This window comes from Schistocerca nitens, chromosome 6 (genome assembly GCF_023898315.1).
Source record: "Schistocerca nitens isolate TAMUIC-IGC-003100 chromosome 6, iqSchNite1.1, whole genome shotgun sequence".
NCBI lineage: Eukaryota > Metazoa > Arthropoda > Insecta > Orthoptera > Acrididae > Schistocerca > Schistocerca nitens.
The window spans coordinates 660,976,214-660,995,645 of NC_064619.1; the positions used below are offsets into that span (position 1 = coordinate 660,976,214).

Sequence of the window (19,432 nt, forward strand, 5' to 3'; positions counted from 1 at the left end):
TTTAGACTTAAAATTTGTGCATCATGATCTGAAATGCCATTCACCTTTTTGCTAACAGAATGCCCTTCTAATAATGACGAATGAACAAAAATATTGTCTATGGTTGTTCTACTGTTCCCTTGCACTCTCGTTGGAAAGAATACGGTTTGCATAATATTATATGAATTAAGGAGGTCTACCAGCATCCTTTTCCTTGCACAATCACTTATACAATTAATATTGAAGTCACCACATATAACTAACTTTTTGTATTTCCTATAAAGTGAACCAAGAACCTCCTCTAGCTTTAGCAAAAATGTTGTGAAATCAGAGTCTGGGGATCTATAAATAACAACAGTAAGAAGTTTAGCTCCACTAAATTTAACCACACCTGCACAACATTCAGACACCTTTTCAGTGCAGTACTTTGAAACATCAATTGACTCAAATGGGATACCGTTTTTCACATACATGGCTACTCCCCAGCACCGCAAAGAGCTCCTAAAAAAGCTGCCAGCCAACCTGTATCCCGGTAAAGGAAGCCTCTGAATTGTCTCCTTATTTAAGAAGTGTTCAGATATACCAATAATTTCAGAGTCAACATCTATAAGCAGTTCACTAACTTTATCTCTAATACCTTGTATATTTTGATGAAATATACTAATTCCCTCATTAATCGAATACCCAAGCTTTGTAGAAAGTGGTTTCTTTGTTAGAGAGACTTCCCTTAAGCAGGAATAACTATCAGCTGACTTCAATCTAAAAAAGGTACAGCTCTAACACCCACAACAACCGAAATTTTCCCATGAGTGATCCCACCACCCCCACCTATGCTGTCACCTATAAGTTTTGCCAACCTCCCCTTCCCATACCTGTTGAGGTGCAGCCCATGTCTAGTGAAACCCGTCCTGCTGATAGACTCCACCGACACCACTGAAATGTGACTCATGCCTTCTGTCATCAGCGCACCCCCAAGTCTCATGTTATTACGCCTGACGGCTGTATTAAGATGAGGCCGATCGTGACGCTGAAACAGTTCCACGAAATGCACATTCGTGCTGCCAGTCTGAGTGGCTATCTTTTCCAGGTCACCATCTATGTCATACTCCCCATCCCTATCAATACTATTACCAGCCCCACCCACAATCACTACCTGATCCTCTTTAGTAAAATCCCTACATAACCCCCCTATGTTAAAAGTCACCTGAGCCAATCCTGCATTAGGCTTCACAATGCTGTTGACCTGGTACTCACTCCCCAAAACTTCCTGCAACTGCTGGCCTACACCTCTACCATGAGAACTACCTAACAGCAGAACCTTCTTCTTTCTCTTAGACTTTGCAACTGTCCTAGCCACCGTAACTGCTGAGGTCTGCCGCATACTTCCTACATCTACAGCTACTAGAGATTCCTCTCCACTAGACTCTGACAGTTGGTCATATCTATTACAAACACCAATAGTAAAACTATCTGAAAATCTCCTTCTCCTAGCAGATCTCTTGCCAACATGGCAAGACATGTTTACTAATATTTTACGCTTCTTAACCAAATAGTGAAGAAAATAAATTGAAGGCAAAATACACCAAAGAAGATGGATGTGTACTTTGATTAGCTACTCTATTGTGTTTTTTATTTGATTTGTGCAGAAAATGTAGTTCAGCTGAATGCAGAAATTGGTAGTAGGTGCTATGGAAAATTAAAAATAGTTGGTATAGCGTCTACCACATCCAAATTTTTCTCTGTCTAAACATTCTTCTTCAAAGCGTTTTGAACATACTTTGGAATATTTTTTGGGGACAAAATTACTCCTCCTTATTTTCTGGAGCCACATCTTTACTCGTTGTTCATCCTTCGGGAAATTAAAATATAAATCACACATAATCATTCTCCATGGCCTAGACACACTTAACATGGTCTCCTACTGTAACTTTATATTAAACAAAAAGGTTTGGACACACATATTATACGAAGACAATTACAGACTCCCACTCTATGGAATTTATCTGTCTCCCGCCTTTCAAATCCATATACATAATGACAAGTCACTGATAAATGCATGGAGGATAGCATTTGCTGAAACAATTAAACATTCCCTTTCCTGTTCCACTAGCAAATTTACTAGAGGAAGCGATTGTTTGTAAGCTTTTGTACGAGCCGTAATATCTATTATATACTCATAAAATCGTAAAAAATAGGTCTAGAGAATCAAGCCTTAATTATAATGCGTCTCGAAATTTTTAAACGTAGTGCCCATGAAGAGTTACTATCCTTCCTTCCACATATTTTTCTTTGCATCTGTAGCAACAACAGTAATTCACCATCGCTATTACACTATCAACAGACGGTGAAAACACAACAAAAACTTTTGTTATTATAAACTTCAAACTCTGCGGACAGCACACACACACAGCAAAGTCCCGAAAACACGTGACAATCCTGGTTTGATGTTGACAACATGCGCAGAACGGAATGCTCACTCCAGAGATATTTACTCTATGGTTGTATTCGGTTTGTGTCTGTCGTTTTCCATTTTTGCTAATTGTTTACATGTTACCACCATGCTATACGTAATGTATATTGCAAGACAAATCTTTAAACTCGTTTGAGAATGCATTCATGAAATGAATTCCATATGGCAAGATGTTGGCTTAACTGAGCAAGAATTGCAATTAATGACGAAAAAATTAACATTAATGGCTGCTTGTCATTTTACTTTGCTCATGACACAATTAAGCCATTTTGTGGAATGGTATGACTGTATTGTTGTAAAAAACTGCATGATAAAAATAATTTGGAATACGAGACCTTGCGAAAAAATGACTGCTGCGGTTATGGAAAATTTTGACAAAGCTAGAAAGCGAGCTACAATTACTGAAAGCGCTTGGACTAGTGTGCTAATGTAAAAATGCGATGTCTTACCTTGGATCCAAGTATTCAGTGCAGATTTCAGGTTTCATCAACAATTTCAATGGTTTCTATTTTTCCTTGGTCTTTACAAATATCCAATGGCAATGGCTCATCAGATATGATTCCATTATCCATGCAACAAAGAAAAACAATGTAGCAAATAAGTAAAAGGTGCAGACATGAATTCGCCAGTTTGATTTATCGTGGTTTTTCCTGTCTGGTTTGAGAATATCGAACAATAAACAAATAATAATAAGTAATGATAATAGCATGTAATCAGTTTATACAAACTTTGTGCACTTGACAATGGCTTTTTGCGTAAGGTGCATTCATTGAAGATTGACCATGAGAGATTTTCTGAAAATATTCCTCTATTGGACTTCATACATTGAATAATTCGAAAGCTTTTGTTCGTACTGGACTTTTGATTTAATTTGTAACACAGAACCTTTAGCCTTGCCAAGACGCCTTTGAATTGGAACGACAGCTTGCAACATAAATGAAACACAAGATTAAATAATATCACTGTATTCACAAAATATTATACTAAATTACATTACTTAGACACTTACACTTATTCTGTTGCTGTGTGCAACTATGAGTATGCCTAGTGATATTGTGTCTCATAGACTAATGGCAGTGTGCCAAATAATCATCTGCAGCGATATGAGATATGCTTCCAATCAGGACAGCTTCTAGAACAAAATGGTGCCGTCTTCTTGGTAAGACAACTGAACAACATAATTATTCTGTTTCAGTGGTTGCACGCCACAACTGCTTATATTAATTAATATTTTATGTAATTCATTATTATATTCTGAAATTATATGTATAGTACGTTTTTGTTATATGTCCACGCCCATCCTGCAAATGTGCCTTTAAACTACAAGAAAAGTACATTTTTGAATGCTGGTGACACCCTGTGTTTCTGTCTCTGTCCGTATGATATTCCTCTCCATTTGAGTACAATCTGTCACTGCTTTTGTGTGTATGACTGTAAGATTCTCAGGATATCATCAATAATACCATACCACACCAATTATCAACAAGACCTTGTGTGATGCCTACTCATATATTTTACTAATGTACAAAGTGTTCAGGTATATGTTGGACCTAATTAAAAAGTGTCAGACTCAGACTAATATAATCTCACTAGATACATACATAAGTTATCGATTTAATGTCAGAAGACTTGTCAATATACGTAATATAACTGAGACATACAATTTGACAAAAACGAAATTGAATCTTAATTCAGAACCACCAGGACATGTTTATTATGTAACTCCACAAAGTGAGCTTTAGCAAAACTTAAAAAGTCCATAGCGGAATAATAACATTTTTGCTCAAATATGGTATGTAACTTTCTTTTCAGCAAGTTTACTTCCATTCTGTGAAAGTTTCATATTTTTAATTTATTGTAAATTCTCTTAAATACGTACTGAGGAGCCTGGGAGTAGAGTTTTAAACAACAAGAGGGTGATATGAAATTACCTTTGTTTCTGGTATCATACATTTATCTTATATTGTTTCCTACAAATAATTCTACATTGTTATGTATAAATTTAAAAATTTTATAAATCTAAATACACAGAATATTTCAAATATGTAGCTCCATAAATAGCGGTCAGTGTGAATTGCTTGGCTTATTAGTTTACACATCCTGATAATAATTTTTTGATGATAACATACTATTTATATTTCATCAAAAGACTTGTCCATAGCTTACAACAGTTTCAAAGTTCTGTGATTAAAAGGTCTAAGGTTTACATCAACTGCAGAGGACAGTATTGTCATTATGAATGCAAGACTGTTACCTTGTCTGCGAAGTAGTTTATGTGAAAAGACCACCAAAAATTATTTTGCAGTAATATGCCTAGGAATTTGACAGTGTCTGCATCCCTACATTCCTGGATTTTATGGTTAACTTGAAAGTTTTTTGATTTTGATTTTTTAGTTTCAAACTGTGTCACTTGGGTCTTTGTCATGTATAATTCTGATGTATTTTAATCATGTCAGTAATCCAAGGTGTTTATGGTGTCAGTGCCTGGAAAATTTTTTCTGCTTTGAGTAGGTACAGATGTATCGTCTGCTAATAAATCTGAGTGAGCTGTTATATTTAGAGGTTAATTATTTATGCACTGACTGACAATGAAGGTGAGCAAACCAGTAGGGCAAGAGTAAAAGAAGTGAAACTTCACAGATTGAAAGGGTATGTGACATTATTGCAGTGATTATAAAATCGAATTTGTCATTATGAACCTGCTAATCAATATGACCATAGCCAGTTCAAGATCATGTTTTTAGACTTTCACCCATGTCACTATTTACTACATAATATGATATGCACTGCATACAAATTTCGCAGTTGGGGGCCCCTTTCAGCTTGGTACTGCAAGTGGCCGATGCTAATTGTGTTATGTTGGATATAAAAATCTTACAGTTGTGTCACCTCTGATGCCCCTCAGCTTGGCGCACCAAGTAACGTCTACTGCCGCTTCCGCCTTAAACCATCCCTGAATATGGCATTGCACCCTCTCTGGCCTGGATGAAAGTGGCATACACATGGGGCTTTTTTTAGATTAGGATCCTTCCCATGGGAAACAAACCATTGGCCTGAAAAATTACCAGTTCATGACACTGATGTGGGTGTCTCAACTGTAAAAATGGTTAGTTCGCCTAAACAGGTCATTCCAAAGGATTTAAATATACTGCATCTCATGCTAGTAAATTGTCGAAATGTCTGTAGTAAGATCCTCGAGTTACTCCCCGAAATAAGCAGTAGCGATGCCAATATTGTATTAGGTACCGAAAGCTGGTTGCAACCAGACATAAATAGCAGTGAAATTATGAACTCGGACTGGACAGTGTTTAGGAAGGACAGAACTGATGCTATGGGAGGTGATGTGTTCATTACAGTTAAAAGCTGTTTAAACGCAATTGAGATCGATACTGGGTCAGACTGTGAAATAGTCTGGATAAAGCTATCAACCAGACAAGGATTGACCATTGTTTTAGGATGTTTTTATAGACCACCAGTATCCTCAACAAATGTCGCCGAACGTTTCAGGGAAAGTCTTGAGTACATAGGAAATAAATATCCAAATTATCCATTAGTTATAGGTGGAGACTTTAATCTGGCATCCATTGACTGGGAAAATTACACGTTTAACATAGGTGGCAGAAGCAAAGACTCGTGTGAAGTTATTCTGGGAGCGCTCTCAACATACAGCCTTGAGCAATTGGTTAGAAAACCAACTCAATATGGGAACATATTAGGTATCATGGCGACAAACAGACCTGATGTTTTTGAGGAAGTTAATCTAGAAGAAGGTATTAGTGACCATAATGTCATTGTGTCTTCTATGTCAGTGGAAGTTGCAAAAAAAAGCAAAGAACGAGCGTAGAGTTTTCTTGTTTGGGAAAGCAAGTAAAAGTGTCATTAATGAATAACTCCATAGTCAGCTCCAAGCATTCGCCGTGGGACACAAAGCTATTGAGCATCTTTGGTCGGAATTTGAAGGTGTTGTCCACCACTCGCTAGAGAAATATGTGTGTAGCAAAAATATAGAGGACGGAAAGGATCCACCTTGGTACAACAAACATATTAGGAAGTTGCTGAGAAATCAGAGAATTTTGCACAGTCGTTTAAAACGTAGTCACTGCCCCACTGACAAACAGAAATTATGCAAAATGAAAGTAGTTGTCGAAAGGTCAATGAGAGATTCTTTTAACGAAGTTGAAAGCAATACTTTATCTGCAGATTCTAAAATAACCCCAAAAAATTTTGGTCGTACATAAAATCTATGAACGCTACAAATAATTCAATACCTTCTCTTGCTGACAGTATGGGTAATGTCCTTTCATTTATCGAACAAGCGCAAGGATGGCTGACATAGTGTTTAGTGTATCTGGTGTTGGAAAACAGCTAAGATCCTTAGACGCCAGGATGGCATCTGGCCCAGGCGGTATCCCCATAAGATTATATGTTGACTATGCTACAAATATAGCATCATTCATATCCATCATCTATCAGAGATCATTGGAACAGTGGAAAGTTCTGCGGGACTGGAATAAGGCCGAGGTCATAGCAATCTATAAAAAGGGGAGAAAATCGGAAGAACGTAATTACCGGCCAATTTCACTGACATCGATTTGTTGTAGAATCATGGAACATATTTTGTGTTCTAGACTGTGAGAAGCTCATCTGCAGAAACCAGCAGGGTTCTAGGAAACAGCGGCCAGGAGAGACACAGTTGGCCCTCTTTGTGCATGATATACAACAGGCTCTAGATACCGGCTCCCAAGTTAATGCCATATTTCTCGACTTTCGAAATGCGTTCATCTCAGTTCGGCACTGTCGCTTGCTCCAAAAAGTGCGCGCTTACAGTCTATCTGATGAGATATGCGGTTGGATAGAAAGTTTTCTAAGAGACAGAGAGCAGTATGTCGTCCTGAATGAGGTGACTTCACAGAAACAAGCATAACTTCAGGTGTGCCTCATGGCAGCGTAATAGATCCGCTGCCTTTTATAATTTACATAAACGATCTGGTTGATGATATTGACAGCGGCATTAGACTGTTTGCCGATGATGCTGTAGTCTACAGGAAAGTAGTATCACACGAAAGTTGTGATCAAGTCAATGAGGATTTGCAGAAAATAAATGTGTGGTGTAATGACTGGCAGTTATCTCTCAATATTAGTGAGTGTAACCTACTGCATATAACAAGGCGAAAATCCCCATTAATGTATGAGTACAAGATAAATGCCCAGTCTTGGGAAGTGGTAACATCCGTCAAGTATCTGGGTGTGACTATTCGAAATGATCTCAAATGGAAGCAACAGTCGGTATTGTAGTTGTAAATTGTCATAGCTGTGTTGGAAAAGTACCAGAGCTTCAAGTGCTGATAGAAAGCACTGAAGCTGAAATTGTTATAGGAACAGAAAGCTGGCTAAAGCTGGAGATAAAATCTGCCGAAATTGTTATAGAGGCGCAAACCGTTTTCGGAAAGGATAGATTAAATAAAGTAGGTGGTGGTGTGTTTGTGTCTGTTGGTAGTAGTTTATCTTGTAGTGAAGTCGAAATAGATAGTTCATGTGAATTACTATGGGCAGAGGTTACACTCAACAGCCGTACCAAAATAATAGTTGGCTCCTTCTAGGCCCCCCGACTCAGATGATATAGTAGCTGAACGGTTCGAAGAAAACTTGAATCTCATTACAAATAAGTACCCCACTCATACAGTTATAATTGGTGGAGACTTCAATCTACCTTCGATTTGTTGACGTAAATACATGTTCAAAGACGGTGGTAAACAGAAAACATCTTCCGAAATTGTACTAAATGTTTTCTCTGAGAGTTACTTTGAACAGTTAGTTCATGAGCCCACACGAATTGTAAATGGTTGCGAAAACACACTTGACATCTTAGACACAAACCAATCCTGATCTAATAGAGAGCGTCATGACAGATACAGGGATTACTGAACACAAGGTCATTGTAGTGAGTCTCAAAACCGTATCAACCAAAGGCACTAAAAATAAACGCAAAATATATCTATTTAAAACAGCAGATAAAAATTCGCTTAATGTCGTCCTAAGAGAGAGTCTTCATTCCTTCCAAGCTAATTATGTGAGTGTAGACCAGATATGGCTCAAATTCGAAAATAGGGTATCGACAGCAATAGGTAGATTCATACAGCATAAGTTAATAAGAGACGGGACTAATCCAACATAAAACAAAAAGCACATCAGAACACTGTTGCAGAAGCAACGAAAAAAGGTGCCAATTTCAGAAGAACGCAAAATCCCCAAGACTGGCTAAGTTTCATGGAAGCTCGAAATTTTGTGCGGATGTCAATGGGAGATTCTTTTAATAATTTCCACAATGAAATATTGTCTCAAAATATAGTAGAAAACTCAAAGAAATTCTGGTCGTATCTAAAGTATACCAGTGGCAAAAAACAGTCAATAACAACACTGCGCAATAGCGATGGAAATGTTACCAATGACGGTGCCACTAAAGCGGAGTTAAAAACACAGTTTTCCGTAATTCCTTCACAAAAGAAGACGAACTAAATATTCCAGGTTTCGAAACCAGAGCAGCTGTTAGCATGAGTGACATAAAAGTAGATATCTTAGGTGTTGCGAAACAACTCAAATCACTTAACAAAGGCAAGTCTTCCAGTCCAGATGGTATACCAATCAGGTTCCTTTCAGAGTATGCAGACACAATAGCGCCTTTCTTAGCAATCACATACAACCGTTCACTTGACGAAAGGTCTGTTCCTAAAGACTGGAAACTAGCACAGGTCACACCAATATTCAAGAAAGGAAATAGGAGTAACCCATTGAATTACAGACCCAAATCACTGACCTCAATTTGCAGTAGGATTTTGGAGCATATACTGTACTCTAACATTATGAATCACCTTGAAGAAAATGGCTTATTGATACATAACCAACACGGATTCAGAAAATATCGTTCTTGTCCAACAGCTAGTTCTTTATTCACATGAAGTAATGGGTGCTGCCGGCAAGGGATCTCAGATCGATTCTATATTCCTAGATTTCCAGAATGCTTTTGATACCGTTCCTCACAAGCAACTATTAATCAAATTGCGTGCATATGGAGTATCATCTCAGTTCGCGATTTACTCTCAGAGAGATCACAGTTCGTAGTGATAGACAGTAAATCATCGAGTAGAACAGAAGTGATATCTTGCGCTCCACAAGGCATTGCCATACTAGGTTTTCTGCTGTTTCTGATTTATATAAATGATCTAGCGGATAATCTGAGCAGCCCCCTTAGATTGTTTGCAGATGACGCGCTGTCTAGTAAAATCATCAGACGATCAAATGGCTCTGAGCACTATGGGACTTAACTGCTGAGGTCATCAGTCCCCTAGGACTTAGAACTACTTAAACCTAACTAACCTAAGGACTCCACACACATCCATGCCCGAGGAAGGATCCGAACCTGCGACCGTAGCGGTCGCGCGGTTCCAGACTGTAGCGCCTAGAACCGCTCGGCCACACCGGCCGGCATCAGACGATCAATTCCAAATGCAAAATGATCTAGAGAGAATTTCTGTATGGTGCGAAAATTGGCAATTACAACTAAACAAAGAAAAGTGCGAGGTCATCCACATGGGTACTAAAAGAAATCCGATAAATTTTGGGTATACGATAAATCGCTCAAATCTAAGGGCTGTCAATTCGACTAAATACCTAGGAATTACAATTACGAGCAACTTAAATTAGAAAGACCACATAGATAATATTGTGGGGAAGGCGAAACAAAGACTGCGCTTTGTTGGCAGAACACTTAGAAGATGCGACAAACCCACTAAAGAGACAGCCTGTCCGTCCTCTGCTGGAATATTGCTGCGCGGTATGGGATCCTTACCAGGTAGGATTGACAGAGGACATTGAAAAAGTGCAAAGAAGGGTAGCTCGTTTCGCAATAGGGGTGAGAGTGTCACGCGAGTTGGGATGGCAGTCACTGAAACAAAGGCAGTTTTCTTTGCAGCGAGATCTATTTACGAAATTTCAATCACCAACTTCCTCTTCCGAATGCGTAAATATTTTGTTGACACCCACCTATGTAGGGACATATGATCATCATAATAAAATAAGAGAAATCAGAGCTCGAAGATATAGGTGTTCCTTTTGCCCACGCGCCATTCGATAGTAGAATGGTAGAGAAGTAGTATGAAAACGGTTTGATGAACCCACTGCCAGTGTGAATTGGAGAGTAACCATGTAGATGTAGATATAGATGGAACGATCAGATTACACAAGTAATGGGCAAGGGGAACTCTAGATTGCCGTTTATTGGTAGAATCCTGAAGCGATGCAGTCCTTTAACAAAGGAAGTTGCTTACAACAAGTTAGTTCGTCGAGTCTTAGAGTATTGTTCGTCTGTATGGGACCCTTACCAGTTGGGTTTGATTCAAGAGATTGAGAAGGTCCAAATAAGAGCGGCAAGATTCGTGACTGGTTCATTTAGCCATCGCGAGAGCGCTACAAAACTCATAGAAAGTTTGAAGTGGGACAAACTTGCAGATTGACGACGCGCTAAACGGAAGGGGCTGTTCACTAAATTCCGAAGTCCGATCTTCGCCGAGGATGTAGAGCATATATTATTACACCAAATTTCAAATCACGCAATGATCACCATTCAAAGATATGGGAAATTGGAGCTCGTACTGAGGCGTTCAGACAGTCGTTTTTCCCTTGCGCTATCCGCGATTGGAACGGGGGGGGGAATAAGTCTTTGGTGCGAATTGTGCCCTCTACTACACACTGCTTGGTGACTAGCGGAGTATATATGTAGATGTACGTAGATGTAGAGATTTGGTCGAAAAGCTGTCATGAAGCAATTGTAAACTCCCATGATGCAAACTGGCTCACAACTGTTGTAACTCATATTTGATATCCTGGATACTGGGATTGGAATAGAATTGACATCTGAGCTAGTCCCAAATACGTTGTATAGGAGACAGATCTGGGGTCTTGCTGGCTCTGGGAATACCTCTACATCATGTATATGGTTCATAGAAAAATGTGCCATATGTGAACAGGTATTGTGGTGTTCAAAAACTGCACCACGTACTGTTGCGTGTGACATAACATATGGTGAAACACGATGTCTGTAATATACTCCTGAGCCCATCAGAATTCCCTCAGTTTTTACCAACTGTGACCTGGAGTCATACCTGATGGCTCCCCACACCACGATGCCAGGAGCATCATTGTTGTGCCTCTCCAAAACATTGGAGGAATGGAATCTCTCGCCAGATCGCTTCCATACACACTGTTGAGGGTCATCTGGATTAGTGCATAAATGAACAAAATGCGTTGTAATTCATCAGTAGTATATGCATACGAGTCATGATACTACTCCAAACACAGCGATTTGTTCTGCGATGTTAATGGCAGCCTAGACATGGGATGAGAATTCCATAATATCGCTGCTGCTAGTCCCTGACCAATGATGTGGAATGACCCCAGCATGTTGCAGCTACTCCATTAATTGTTCTCAGAAGGCAGGTGCAGGTGTGAAGGACTTACAATGTTCTTGGTGCACAAGATGGCAGTTCCCTCTTGTGGTGGTCAGATGTAGTCATCTGGAAGCCTAACAACGAGTATGACTGCCCCATGTTCCCAGGAAGTACAACCACTCTGGTGGCAGTTCTACCAGTCACAGATGCTTGCCTCTCTAGTCAATTACATAACTGACAGTGGTGTTTATGAAGATATATTGACATCTGACAATGTCTTCTCAATATTTCACTTCTTTTACCAGGCAGTGTCTAACATAAAAACAGGACTGCACCTAAAATGGAACTTTGTGGAAATCCTTGTGAAACAATTTTCCAGACTAATAAAAATTTCCTTACCTGACATTACGACTACCCTTTGCTTTCTCTCTGCTAAATATGATTTCAATGACTTCAAAGCACTACTGTTGAAACCACATATTTCTAGTTTATGAAGCAGAAGGAAGTAGTTTACACAGTCAAAATTCTTCTCAAGGTCACGTAAAATGCCTTTGGTTTTTGAAACTTGTCCAAAGGCAAGCAAATTTTCTCAACAAATTTGTTGATGGCACATATTGTACATTTGCCTTTCTGGAAGCCAAGCTGATTTAACGTCACAATATTAGATTCTGATATGACATTTCGGATCTTGGTTGCAATATTTTAAAATATTTGCTTTTCAAAAGCTTGGGAGAAGTCTTATTGCTCAGTAGTTTTCTGTATCTTCTTTTGAGGCTTTCGTGAATAGTGGCTTTACTAGTATGTGCTTTAAAGCACCTAGGAAGCACACTTCTTCAAATAACTGATTATTACAGAAAGCAGCCCTGATATTATACCAGAAACTGTGCTAGTTACTCTAGTGATTATTTCATCCCATTTAGTCAATTTTTTAAAGTGTAATACTACTGTTTCTAAACATTAGCTAACCAACAACTTACATCACCATCTGATTTCGATGTATGCAAAGAAAAGTTCAAATATTTTGATGTTTCTGTTGAATTTACAACTTCTTTGTCACCTAACTCTTTTTCTCTGGAGATTTTTGGAATGTCAGCTATGACACCAAATTCAGATTTTTATGACAGAACCTACTGTCTTTGATTTATTTGTTTGATTCGGAATTAACTTTTTATGTGCAGTTTCTTTAACTACATTAACTAGTCTTCTAAATATAGTATTACATAGTTTATAACATCTAAATTTGAATAAAATTCTGTTTATAATGTATCTATTTTTTTCAAAGGCCTTAACACTGTTATACCAGCAGTTGTACATTTTAGTTCACTTGTCATTTTTTATGGCAAAATCTAGAGGGGAAACAATTTTGGTAAAAATGTGCAAAAAAACTTTCGAAACGTCTGTCATAATTTTCAGAATTTTAATTTTACGATCTAATTGCCAGTTACTTCTACAATAGAACAAGTTTCTATTTTGTTTGCTGAAGTACTGTCTATTGCACGTTTTCCTAGCACTGGTTCATTTACTTTTTGTAGCTCTAAAAACAATACAGAATTTTCTTACATCATCCAGTTTATAATTTGCCAGAATGTAATCTATATGCGTTTGCAGTTTGCCCTCTCTGTCTTGTGAATGCTGTGAACTGCAGCTTGAAACAAAATGCTTGTTGCAACAAGTATGAATTTAAATCTGAAACAACATTTATTGTTTGGTGTGCTCACACAACACAATCTGAGACCACTCTATAAATATAATGCCATAAAACAAAAAATAAATACTAACCCAAGAAATTACATCCATATGTAATCACTGTACAACTTGCACACTTCTACACCTTGATGCACTTCAGAGCACAAACACTATGCAGCCACTACATCACTCCCCTCCCTCTCCTCCCCCCTCATAGGTTAATGATATCCTCAATTAAACTTAACCTGGAGTCCATATCACATGACAACAGGTGTTGCTGTTGTAAATTGTCAGTTGTAGAACTCAATGTCCGTGGTGACTTATGGACGGCAGCTGATTGGGTAGTGGGTGGTTCAGACATGTCTGTAGGTGGTGTGGTAACTGATTTGCCTGTGCCAGTATCAGCAGTGCTATATGTTGGTTTAAGGTTGTCAGTGAAAACTGTTGTTGGCGTTCCCATGATGTTGACTCTGCTGAGTACAGTATATAGCCCATTGTATGGTGGTTGCCGAGGTTTATGTATCATGTAATGCTGAATGACCACTTGTCCGCAGTTTGATAGATTGGCAGAGAAGAATGGGCATCGAGTCACTTGCTTCCTTGCTGTAACAGGCTAAAGTTGCACATCTGTGCACCTAACTTGCTGACGAAATACACTCCTGGAAATTGAAATAAGAACACCGTGAATTCATTGTCCCAGGAAGGGGAAACTTTATTGACACATTCCTGGGGTCAGATACATCACATGATCACACTGACAGAACCACAGACACATAGACACAGGCAACAGAGCATGCACAATGTCGGCACTAGTACAGTGTATATCCACCTTTCGCAGCAATGCAGGCTGCTATTCTCCCATGGAGACGATCGTAGAGATGCTGGATGTAGTCCTGTGGAACGGCTTGCCATGCCATTTCCACCTGGCGCCTCAGTTGGACCAGCGTTCGTGCTGGACGTGCAGACCGCGTGAGACGACGCTTCATCCAGTCCCAAACATGCTCAATGGGGGACAGATCCGGAGATCTTGCTGGCCAGGGTAGTTGACTTACACCTTCTAGAGGACGTTGGGTGGCACGGGATACATGCGGACGTGCATTGTCCTGTTGGAACAGCAAGTTCCCTTGCCGGTCTAGGAATGGTAGAACGATGGGTTCGATGACGGTTTGGATGTACCGTGCACTATTCAGTGTCCCCTCGACGATCACTAGTGGTGTACGGCCAGTGTAGGAGATCACTCCCCACACCATGATGCCGGGTGTTGGCCCTGTGTGCCTCGGTCGTATGCAGTCCTGATTGTGGCGCTCATCTGCACGGCGCCAAACACGCATACGACCATCATTGGCACCAAGGCAGAAGCGACTCTCATCGCTGAAGACGACACGTCTCCATTCGTCCCTCCATTCACGCCTGTCGCGACACCACTGGAGGCGGGCTGCACGATGTTGGGGCGTGAGCGGAAGACGGCCTCACGGTGTGCGGGACCGTAGCCCAGCTTCATGGAGACGGTTGCGAATGGTCCTCGCCGATACCCCAGGAGCAACAGTGTCCCTAATTTGCTGGGAAGTGGCGGTGCGGTCCCCTACGGCACTGCGTAGGATCCTACGGTCTTGGCGTGCATCCGTGCGTCGCTGCGGTCCGGTCCGGTCCCAGGTCGACGGGCACGTGCACCTTCCGCCGACCACTGGCGACAACATCGATGTACTGTGGAGACCTCACGCCCCACGTGTTGAGCAATTCGGCGGTACGTCCACCCGGCCTCCCGCATGCCCACTATACGCCCTCGCTCAAAGTCCGTCAACTGCACATACGGTTCACGTCCACGCTGTCGCGGCATGCTACCAGTGTTAAAGACTGCGATGGAGCTCCGTATGCCACGGCAAATTGGCTGACACTGACGGCGGCGGTGCACAAATGCTGCGCAGCTAGCGCCATTCGACGGCCAACACCGCGGTTCCTGGTGTGTCCGCTGTGCCGTGCGTGTGATCATTGCTTGTACAGCCCTCTCGCAGTGTCCGGAGCAAGTATGGTGGGTCTGACACACCGGTGTCAATGTGTTCTTTTTTCCATTTCCAGGAGTGTATAACACATCAATGATAGTGTCCGGCATGCTACATAGGAACTCACCAGGTAGTCTTGTCGGTTGTCCATATACCATATCAGTTGTGGTTGTGTTCAGATCGTCTGTGATGGCTTGTGGAGGTCCAGCAGTACAATCAGTAGTGTCTCAGTCCATCACTGTGACCCTTGTGAGTGAAGAGGTGCTTTGAGCTGATGATGTAAGTATTCTATCAGTCCATTCACTGCCACGTAGTAAGCGGTTGTCTGGGTGTGTTTCGCACCTAAGAGGGCGGCAAGTGCCTTGAATAGATGAGTTCTGAATTGCCTGCCCTGGTCGGTAGTGATGCGTAATGATACATCAAAACAGGCAGCAATCCATCCTCAGAGAAATGTAGTCACGGTTGTCTCAGCAGAGATTTCGCACATGTGGAGTACCTCTGGCCAGCAAGTGAAACGGTGTATGACAGTCAGACACTGAGTACATCCGTCTGAGGGTGGCACCAGTCCAACGATGTCTATGAGGACTTGTTCAAACTGTTGCATTAGGTGGAATGGACATACTAAGGGGCGCACCAACATGATGAGCGATCTTGTTATGCTGACAGCCATGCGCTGGGGACAGTCCCTGTCAATGTTAGGCCACACAAAAGTTCTTTTCAATAACTGCACTGTAGCATGAACATCAGGATGAAACAGGTCGTGTAGTGACGCAATTGCTTTCCGCCGAAAATTTTGAGACACTAAGGATTGTGGCTTCGATGCAGAGACATAGCGATAAAAAAGCATGTTTGTTGGTGGCACCTGAATATCCCACGAGAGAGGGTATGCACTGGGACATTAAGCTGTCCCTCCATGTGTAGACTGTTGATTGTAAACTGCCCTATGAAGTACAGATGACGAAGCTGGCATGGAGATGCTTTGTGTGTGGATGGATGAAATGCAGATGTCAGCGGTTCATGGTCCATGACGAGGGTCGAGTGTCTGCCTTCGAGCATATGTTTGAATATCTTTATTGAATCATATGCTGCTTACTGTTTGTAGTCATACGTAGTCCAGTTCTGCTGTGAAGGACATAGCTGTTTGCTATAGGATGCCAAAGATCGTTCACCTGCTGTTACAGTGCAGCCCCTACTGCCATCGCTGATGCGTCAAACATTAAGGCGAGTGGAGCTTGAGGGATAGTCTGTCCACCTGGTCTATGCAAACTGCACAGAAGATCTTTCAGTATAGTGGCCAACATTGCATGATTTCGCACACAACGACGATAAAAGTTGATAACACCTAAAAAACGCCACAATTTATGAACAATCACTGGTCTTGGATGATTAACTATTGTGTCTACCCAGTCTTGTGGTGGCCGAATTTCCTGCGCATTGACTGTTTGGCCCAGAAAGTGGACTTCTGAAGCTCCAAAGACACATTTATAGAGGTTGATATGAAGTCCATGTGAATGAAGGCATGTGAATACCTAGCTTAGACGTCCCAGAACTTGGCTTTGGAGCTGGACATCACTAATAGGCCACTGATGTACACATAATGGAAGTCCAGGTCTCTCATCACTTTGTCCTTGAAACGCTGGAATGTTTGTGCAATGTTACACGACCCAAAAGGCATCCTCGTAAACTCGAGAGGCCGAACAGGTTAGTGACAGCAGTTCTAGATACGTCTTCTGGGGCCACAGGTACCTGGTAGTATGCACGCCCAAGTTTAATGTGGGAAAGATGGGCTTACCGTAGGCGTTAAACCTGCAGTCCTCAATGTGTGGTACCAAGTATCAATCTGGGATTGTCCTTGATTTTAGCTGATGATAATACCACATGGACACGATCCATTGATCTTCTTAGGCATTACATGTAGTGCTGATGCCCAACTTCTACTCATACTTGATGTTCTGCAGATACTCTGCACAAGCATGGAAGACAATTATTGCTTAGCTACTCTCAGCTTCTCAGGTGTCTAGTGGCGTGGTCGGACATGGATTGGCGGTCCAGGAGTGGTGAGGATGTTGTGTACTGTCGAGTGGCGTGTGGGTATTAGGTTCAGTAGCTGGCTGTCTGGTGATCTCTTGGAACTGTTTAAGAAGTTAGATGTAGGGTGAGTCACCTGCAATCATTCATACAGCTGTACCATCTATACAATGTGCAATACCTTTTCGGGCCACACTGCACTGCACAAATACTATGAAACCACTACATGCTTTATCAGGTTATCAAACTGTGCTAATCAACACATTTATTATGTATATGTTAAAATCAGCAACTATTATAATCTCTTTCTTTTTATCTTTTGTCAGTTTCTTTGAGACTCTTTTGTTACTTATTTACATGGGATTCTATAAATTGGAATTATTAGAATATTTTGTCTCTCTAATCTATGAAGCAACTTACAAGTACAGCCTCATCATTTAGAAAATTAAAATCATCTATTTCCTCGCATGTTAAAGATTTGTTTATAAATATTCAGCAACCCCCACGAATTTTGTTATAACTACTATAACTACTGTCTACAACATAGTTCTCCAATTTATTGAGGAATTTCATGCCGTCTTTTGTTAGTGTTAAGTGTTCATTTAGACAATATACTGTAATACTTTCCATTTTGACATAAATTTTTTTAGATCGTCAATTTTTGCCTCTCTGCCATCTTTCTTGCTTTTTTTGTTTTCTACATAAGTCATTTATGTTTAAATGCATCAAAAATGTGCTTTTACTTTTACCTATGATTTTAAGAATAGCTTTTCTTAAGTGTTTTTTTTTAATATATTTTATTTCTTTAGGCAGCTAGTCGCACCCATCACTCACATATTGTTTCACTTACTGTTTACAATTTTGCACATGCTAATAAACTTCTTGCTTAATTTTATCAACCCATATCTGTTAAATTACAGACCATCCTGTGCGAAAATGAATTATTGTTATATATAAATTTATTAGGATTAATAAATATTGTTGCTAACCTATAACACTGTCCTCTGACATGGCATTTTATTTTGTCCGTATATTTATCGCTCACTGTTTACTGAGCTTCTGTGGGTAATGACACTTATTGTTATTCTTGAGGATGCAAACACGTTTTTTGCTGTTTCAGTCACATTTCTTGTTTCAGCACAGCTATGAAGGGAATTTGTCTCTCAGTGGGTAAAAACTGATTTGTAATTAGCATTATAATTAACACGTTCTTTTGGCTTTTTGGCTTCCAAAACGTTTTCCAAATGGCTATTTAGCTGATTAGATCTTAACTCTGGGAGAGCATCGTTTTTCAACTTGAAGGTGTTATTTCTTGAGGTATATAATGCCGATTTTTAGAAATGCATTTTCGATAATTTGTTTAACACTGTGCGTACTATTTTTGTACTTTATGTTGGTCCTTTTTTATTTGAATATTGGTTTTGCACGTTGTTTATTAATTGTAGTTTCTATCTCTCTACTGAAGTCATTCATATTAAGCACACGTACCTTTTGTGTTTCGTTACGATAACTACACTTTTATCTGCAACCAATATTTTTTCCCTTTTGACTCTCACATTTTCCTCTTGCAAGAATTTTATTTCACCTTTAAGAGCTTCAGTGTCTATTTTATTTCGCATACCTTACGATTTTTGGTGTTGATTGAACTGTTACTTCAATGACCTTTCGGGACCATCATTATCTATTGCTTTACTTTAATGTCAGAATTTAATTTTTTGTGATTCTGTAACCAGAGGGGCGCCGTTTGACTGGTGTCGACATTAATTATGTTCGATACCTAGCGTAACAGTATCCACTGCCTTCTAAACGAATGACAGTGGTTACCG

The 19,432-nt window shown here is 40.2% G+C and overlaps 1 protein-coding gene across 1 annotated transcript in view; it reads right to left on the reverse strand.

The window, feature by feature from the left end:
- Window positions 1-14,038, reverse strand: part of LOC126263558 (kinectin-like) — a 30,952-nt gene extending 16,914 nt beyond the window's left edge. The window contains exon 1 of the mRNA XM_049960651.1: window positions 13,840-14,038. Coding sequence (XP_049816608.1) covers window positions 13,840-14,038 — 199 coding nt within the window. The remainder of the gene's footprint in view (window positions 1-13,839) is intronic.
- Window positions 14,039-19,432: the final 5,394 nt, after the last annotated feature.